General features: G+C 44.4%; 1 protein-coding gene across 14 annotated transcripts in view; it reads right to left on the bottom strand.

Annotated features, from left to right (window-relative positions):
* The window catches only part of Erc2 (ELKS/RAB6-interacting/CAST family member 2), an 841097-nt gene that overhangs the window by 169473 nt on the left and 663473 nt on the right, over window positions 1–8151 (bottom strand). For all 14 annotated transcript variants that reach the window (XM_021202981.1, XM_029541503.1, XM_029541494.1 and 11 more), the window contains one exon: window positions 2610–2744. In XM_021202981.1, the coding sequence (XP_021058640.1) occupies window positions 2610–2744 (135 nt within the window). The remainder of the gene's footprint in view (window positions 1–2609; window positions 2745–8151) is intronic.

Here is an 8151-nt window from a genome sequence, read left to right as displayed (position 1 = left end):
CTCACTTGGTAGACCAGGCTGGCCTCGAACTCAGAAATCCGCCTGCCTCTGCCTCCCGAGTGCTGGGATTAAAGGCCTGCGCCACCAGGCCCGGCCGACTTTGTACTTTTTCGTAACCGCTACATTCTGTGACTGAATTCCTCAACGATGCCCCCTGTTGATATTAGGCTGTTGAGACAAGTGCAGGGGAGGACACCTTTTCCTAAATCTGGAGGCCATGGTCTAACAGGGAATCTCATTCAGGAGGTCTAATAATTCCTTTTCCGGTGCCAACCACATATCACGCCAGAGGTCTGTGCATAACTCTCCTTTGCTCACTGAAAGAGTGAATCCTGGCAGCCTTGGTGATTCCAACTTAAAACTATAGAAGTCCCCTCCTGGGTGAGGCCATTTGCTTCTACCATAAACTTCCATCTCTGAAACTATGGCCCTAATTAGTTTCAACCTTTAACCTATCCTGTTATGATTGACATGAACAAGGAAAAACAAGAAGTAGATACTAGGGACCTATACTGTTATGCTAGGACAGAAGAGCAAGCACCATGAGGACAGGGTTTTATCTTGCCTGCATGGTCCTCTCCAGGCTCTGGATAGGTCTGGCATTGACATTTGCTCCAGGGATTAGCTGACAGAGCAAACTACTAGTAACCAGAATCTAGCCAGCTAGCCTCCTTCTGGAGCATGGGATTTTTCCCTAAAGAAAGATGGAGGATCCATCCCTGTGCTCAAGTGTTGTTCAGAGCATTCACTGACTACAGTAGTGACAGAGATGTGTCCAAAGTCCCTATGACATGTCTCAGGCAGACAGTTCTGGGGATGTTACGTCATTTTGGAGCCTTACTATTAAAGGATCATTGATGCCCTGGGGAAACCTTTAGTGATGTAGACCCAGGAGGGACTAACTGAGCAGGCAAGACACTCCATTGCCAGTCCACGAGGAAGTATAAGGAGGTCAGATTTTGTGAGAAGTACTGTTCACAAAGCAGACAGATTTGATCTGGTCACCGTCTCCCGCAGGGCATACTAGGACACATGTCTCTGCTGTATCAGCAGGTCCATGGGTGACTCGTTCCAGTTCTTCCTGGTGTCCTTCCATGATTTCTGATGCTAGGTTTGGGGGAGAGGGAGGTCCAGGGTGGCTTTCTGGCACTCATGACTCAGGAGGACAACCAAAGTGAGATCTTCAGGCCTCATTCCAATGAAGCCTCACACTGACTATTCCCGGGAGAATACCAAGGAACAAAGGGTAGTGTGCCAAAGGGCAGCAACTAAGGGCAGTGATCTCAGATATGCTGGGATGAGCAGGTGTGGGCATGTGGTGGTAGGGACAAAAAAAAAAAAAAAAGATACATAAAATCAAACAAAATCAAGGATGTGTAAGGTAATGACAAACAATTAATCTATCTACTTTCTAGGTTACCAAACTCTAAAGCTGTTTCAGAGGGCTGCAGTCCACCCACTGAGGCCTTTCTGCAGGAGTCTTTGGAAACCTTCTGCAGTGCTGGGGTCTCTGAGGCTAAGTTCTTCAGGGTACAAAGGTCATGATTTCCATGGTTTGTGCTTTATATAAATGGCTGCCCCCTGGAGTTTTATTCCTGGCAAAACATCCTAAGGACTGGACCTTAACTAGCTTCTTTGGGATGCCCATGATGTGAAAGGAGAGAAAAGAGGCCTCTGAAAACAAGCAAAACCCTCCCCAACAATCACTGATGTGTTCGCTACATGCAGTTAATACCACAGTGCCTCTTGCTGTGGTCTGAGATACTCTGGCTTCCACAGATGGTTCTGTGCCTTTTCCTAATCCCGCCCATCTCATGGAATTTATTGTACAAACCATATGATGATACTACATTACAAAGGTATAGTAAAAGAAGAAGGAAAACCTAATTGATTATATTGTTCTGATTAATTTGTGCCTAAATTTGTAATTTGCATATGAATCACTTTCAGGAGTTTTAGACAGTATAGTTTCTGCATAGTGGATGAGTGTGGACTAAGTTGAAAACTGCAGGCTTTTTTCTTTGTTTCTTTTTTTCTTTCTTTTTTTTTTTCTTTTTGGTTTTGTCACTTCATCTTTTCATTTGCTTTACTCAGTCAAGGAAGGAGGTAGGCTCCAAACCGAGTTAGCTGGACTCCTTGATGTCACTGACAAAAAGAGCAGCAGAGTAGAGTCTCCTTTTGGCATTCCACCTCACCACTAACTCGCATCACTGAGAGCTTCTGCAGGAGACAGCTCAGCCAACTCAAGGTTTCTCGGGTTGCCAAGCCCTTGGGGATAGAGTGCTTCCTTTTAAAACTTGGAGAGACACATTCCAAAGTAACTAACCATTAGCTATGACCAAGCGCTAAGCTGCATAACTAGGAAAGAAGAAAGGAGGGGACGAAAGAAAATGCATAATATAAACAAGAAAAGACAAAACCTTAAAGAGGAAGGAGAAAGGAAAACATTTAGATTCCTTGAGTGATGGAAATAAATACCAAAGCTATTAGTTTCAGTTCAAAGAACGTATCACTCTATGCTGTTTATTATCTCTTGAGGATTATTTATTTTATCTTAAAATATCCACAGCGTAAGAGGGGTCCTAGAGGTAAGCGGCAATGAAACTAACCTGGTCTGGAGAGGGCCTGTGGTTGGAATGCTGTGACCTCCCGGGAGACCGGTGGTGGTGGTGATGGTGGTGGTGGTGGTAATGGTGATGGTCTTCATCGTAATTGTCTGCCATCAGCTTCATTCTGTTCTGGGTCTGTGCAGAAGGAAAACCAGAGAACACACCATCAGGAGCGAGACGACAAGCCCAATAAACACAGGGCACAACGACAGCACCTACAAGGAGTGCCCCATTTACATCACCCCAGAAGTCCTCATTTTTAGGCACATTGAAACGTACGTAATAAAGGAGCTAGGTCATTAGCTTTGGTAAAGGAAGTTTTAATCATACTCTTGGAGCTAGCTAGGCAGCACCTGTACATGTCAATGTGCTTTTTAAGAAGGAGACAAACACGTGGTAAGGTATAGGCAGAGATCCAGAGTGGACTTACAATCACAAGGTGCCCACGGTCACATCCTATACTCAAGAGAAGGCCCTCAAGAGGCCCTGGAAGCAATGCTGGGAGAGAGATGTGTGGAGACACAGAATGACAAACATCGCTCTCCCAGGACAAGGCGGGGAATTGCACGCCCAAACTGCCAAATGCAGAGGCCCCGATGGAGACTGCTCAGTGCTATAATGGCGACTTCTCAGGAAAGGGTGTCTACAGCTATGTCAGCTGCCATTGTTCTTTCAGAGGATTGGTGCAATGTTGGTGGAAAACAAGCTGACCACTCTAATAGTGCGGTGTGCATCACAGGGGGAGTCTCAGAGTCATAGTGAAATACTGAGAGCCACGGGCCAAGAAACAGAGCAAGGGTGAGCTGGCGGAACAAGTCCACAACAGCATAAACAGTGCCCAAGGCCTACTGAAAAGGACAGGAGCTAGCCCAGAGAGTCAGGAAGGATGAGTTTAAGGATCGGGCCACCTAGATTCAAGAGTTGCTCTGCCTAACTTTGCAGGTTGTATTAGCCTAAGGTGATTAACTGTCCTAACCTCGATATCCTTACCTCTAAAATTTGTGTGATCCTTCCTGGGATGGCTGAGGAGCAAGTGTCAGTCAAACGCCTTCACTACCATTGTTGCTGCCTTTTTTTTTTTCCCTGTAAGAATGTTCTCTTTTGTGCATGCTGGCTCCTTTGCCTGCAATTTCTCTCCTTGCCCCCCCCCCTTTTTTTTATCCTAATTCCTGAGCCTCACTAATTCACACCACTTTCTCTAGAAGCCTACTCTTGTCTGTTTGTCTGTCTGTCTCTCTCTCATCCATCTATCCATCTGTCCATCCATCCATCCATCCATCCATCCATCCATCCATCATCCATCCATCATCTATCTATCTATCTATCTATCTATCTATCTATCTATCTATCTACCTATCTACCTACCTACCTACCTACCTACCTATCTACCTATCGATTCTCCATCTTTCCATTTAGACATGTTGGGGACTGAACCCAAGGCACTGTAAATACTAAGTATGTTTTCTACCATGGAGCTGCACCTCCTTGGGCTGCAGAAGCAGACAGCAAGCTGATACCGCTGCAGTGACCGGAAGGGCAAAGGGTGCTGCTACGCTAGACAGGGGCAGCATGTCTTTCTGCAGTAGAAAAGGTCACTGAGAGTTGAGGACACAATGTAGTTGCCATAGCGGTCCCCCTGGTGGTTCAGGATGACAATGACCCATTAGTACCCTCTGAGCCTGAAGTTGGAGCCTTTGGAACTTACAGCCAGTCAGAATTTTATTGTGCAAAAATAATAATTATTTAATAATAAAGAGTTTTATGGACCTAAAACAGTGCATGCTCACAGCGTCTCTCATGTATGGCTGTGCTTTCCAACTTGTCCTAGGAGGAATAATCACTATTGCAGTTTGGCAGCAGTAAAGGAAGACATGGACTTTAGCCCCAAGAGCCAGTTATTGACAAACGGCACGGACATTTCTGGGTCTTCTAATTTTCAATCTCTAAGCCCCCTTTCTTGTTTTGCCACTAGTAAAGACAGCAAACAGCTGAACAGGTAGAAATAGCTATCCCAGAAGTACGCAGGGTCTGTTAAGTTTTGGAAACACCTCATGTTCTGGCTCTACCTGCCAAAGGATGCCTCGTGATTTATTCATTCCATCTTTTCAAATGTGTACAATATTTGAAAAGTCCCAAAGTGAACATAAAAATGCAAGTATATGATAAAATAATAAAAATATTTTTAAAAGACCCACTTAAAAACTAAATTAAAAAAAAAAAAAAGCTCAGGCAAACTTTGGCAGTCACTAGCTTTTCCATTCTTCATGTCCACTTAATGCATCAGAAGACCCAATGGACAAGTCGGGCCTTCGAGCAAAAGCAGGGCAGTAGAGCCCTGTGGATAAGATCCCCCCTTAGTCCTCCTGCCATCAGACACGTGATGCTGAAGTTCAGTGTTCACACCTAAAATTCCAGTCTTGCCACAGGGGACTGTACTTTTGAACTCATGGATTAATAAGTCTGGAACAGTTTCTTCCAAATAGAATCAGGGAGCCTGAAGTGAGCTACGAGACCTATGACAGTGGCAGAGGAAGGGGCAAGGCCAAGAAGGAGTGATGGGGGCTAAATGAACAAATAATAACACTGCTATTGTAAGCACTGTGATGCCCTTTACTCCAGGGGAGCCCCCGTGATTTTTATGAGGTCATTTTCTTACCAGCAACAATGCTCAAGCCCCTACCTTTGAACTGTGTCCCATAAAAGAATGCACGGAGCTAAACAAGATGCTCTATGCAGCCCTAAATGTGTCTGCCGAAATGAGGTGTTGGAGAGTCGGCATGTCACGGGATGGGGACTGTAAATGAATGATGTCATCCTTCCAATTTGGTGCTGAAATATAAATAAACCACATTGTTCATATGAATACCAGATCTGGGGGAAATGTGCACAGAGCAATTGTGAGCGCAAGAGGCTTCTTTTGATTAGTCTGGGAGGAGAGGTGGGTGTGAACCAGAGGTGAACACTTGAGTTTGGTCTGATACTTCAGACTGTTTTTATTTATCTTGCGGGTAACATATCTCTTAAACTGTGGCCGATTTCTTACAGCCTGGGTGATCATGTTATGTCCCATAGCACAACTAAGCAAGCTGGCTCCTTTCATGTAAATCGAAACGGGCCTCTTCTCATAGCCCACCCCATAATCCTCACCGCTTAGCTCTCATCCCTGTCCAGTTACATTGTTTTTCTACTGCACAAAGAAACTCCTGAGAGGATAAGAAACACTAACCAACACTCCTTCATGGGCAACAAGGAAAGCCTGCGGAACGCTTTACCAGGGAGCCCAACAAGGATGCTGGTTGCTCAAAGGCCATACAGGCTCAACAGTGGCTTCATTAGCATGGCTTGTGTCCCCACAACCATAGGATACACGGAAGATCCACCACAAGCAGGTCTTCTGAGCAGACCTAACTGGAAATCCAGAAAAGCTCAGGGGAGTTGGAGATGCATACATAGCATAGCACTTAAAATGTAGAGCTCGTTTAGTGATTCCCCATTTTCACTTCGTCCCTGACATCTCTATCAACCTGAATCACCCAGCTCTGACCACTGCATCAGACTCTATTTGCTATATCAAGCATCTTCACTGCTAAGCTGTGGCTGATGCTCTGTTCCTTCTTCCTTCTAGAAACTGTCTGTCTCTTTAGGGCGCCTCATAACGGCTTTCCTTTTGCATGCTTGACTACCACAAGAATGTACCTGTTAGCCAATGTGATATGAGGTTCCTAGTACTCTCTGAATTTTATGTCCCCAGAGTCTCAGAGGCTCCCACAGCCCTCAGGACAAGATCTTTGATTCTCAATGTGCTTACAAGTTTCCTGCTAGCTAACCTTTCTAACCTCTACTCTGTTTGCCTTCTCTTCCATTTTTGGAAGTACAGTTTTCTGTTCCAACCTTTCATCCTCTATCCTTTTATATGAGCTACACCCTTAAGTTCTTATGCTCTTAGCTCCAAGGCCATCACCTCTAGATATACTTTCCAGAAGCACGCATCACAAGGAACCATGTGTTCTACTGTCTCTCCCAGAACCCTTCACTGGCCCATTTCCAACCCCCTGCCCATCACAGTGCTTACCCCAAAGAATGGCAAATAACTGCAAGTTGGCTTCCTCCACTCTGTAGTGAGGATCTCTTGAAGGAAGTACTATGTCTGGATTATCTTTGTATTTACCACCTAATGAGGAGTCTAGCAAATGGGTGTCATCTCTGTAAATGGATGTGTGAGCGAGTGAGGAGGACACAGGTTGTCCTGTCTGTGGCAATGGATGTGTGTGTGTGTGTGTGTGTGTGTATGTGTGTGTGTGTGTGTGTGTGAATGAGGAGGACATTGATTACCTTGGGACAGAAGAGGGAAAGTATGCAGTGGGAGGCCGTGGTGACCCTGTTGAGCATTTAACATTTACACTTTCCCTGATGGCTTGTTGCTACTGTCTTCCTTGAGGGTGGATGGAGAGGGATAAATGAATAGCCCTTGAGCTACTAACCACATCAACTCGATCTTTAAGAACAAGTAAGCGGGCCTAGAGCCTGCCTGCCCAATTATCTCATTACGAATAAGGAGTACCCATACCTTATGATATGCATTTTCTTACTGTCCCCCAAAAGAGCAAGGAGACTTTGGAAGGTCTTTTGCCAGTACCAAAAGTCAACCTGAAAAACCCAAACTTTATCCATTAACTAAAATCATTGAACATCATGTGTAAAAAGGTGCTAGATTCTGTATTTCCTCTGACATTTCTGAAGAGTGTATTCCGGGAGCTTTCAAATGAGATAAAAATCCTTGACTGACTAGCAGACGATGGCATAGTTTAATCACAATATGTAGCTATAAACTTGTAATACTAAAACTTCACATATGTCTAACAAGGTGGCAATAAGAAATGAAGCTCTGATCAGTCACCCAGATTTTAACATTAAAATCCACATGAGTATGGTTTAAGGAAGAAGAAAAATGTATATAATAAGATTTCTAGCCATGGGAAAGAAAGATAACACTGCACTTCAGTAATTATATTTTTCCTCTCCTAAGCTTTGTTTTCTCCTGGTTTCCCAGAAGGGGAATCTAAAACATTCCAGAACTTTCTACATGTCTCTTTCTACCTAATCAGATCAAAGCAAGCGTTCCCGTCTATAAGTAAAAGTATAAGTGAAGCCAGTTGACAAACACAGAACAAGAAGGACAGACAAGGATTCTTCTGAATGTTCCTGCAACTTAGATGGCAGTGAATCTTAATTGTGTAGGATCTGGCTTCCAGTGATGACGTGACAGTGGACAGTAAAGAAAGCGAGAGGTGGTAAAGAATGTAGGAATGGACACTGCTCTGTATAAGAGTAGGAGTTATGAGTCAAATGTCTGTGATGGATAACTGCTCAAAAACGCCACGTAGTATTCTCTGAACTACAGTGAGTAGAATAATGGTGTGCCAGTGTGTGGCTAGCATGAGGAACAGTATCTAAGCTGACCTCTCTAAAATCACATGCACACAGGAAGATGCACACATACTCATACTTTCTCACTTCTAACACACACACACACACACACACA

This window comes from Mus pahari, chromosome 8, assembly GCF_900095145.1.
Source record: "Mus pahari chromosome 8, PAHARI_EIJ_v1.1, whole genome shotgun sequence".
NCBI lineage: Eukaryota > Metazoa > Chordata > Mammalia > Rodentia > Muridae > Mus > Mus pahari.
The sequence above is the reverse complement of the archived record's forward strand: the minus strand, read 5'-3'. Positions and strand labels throughout refer to the sequence as shown.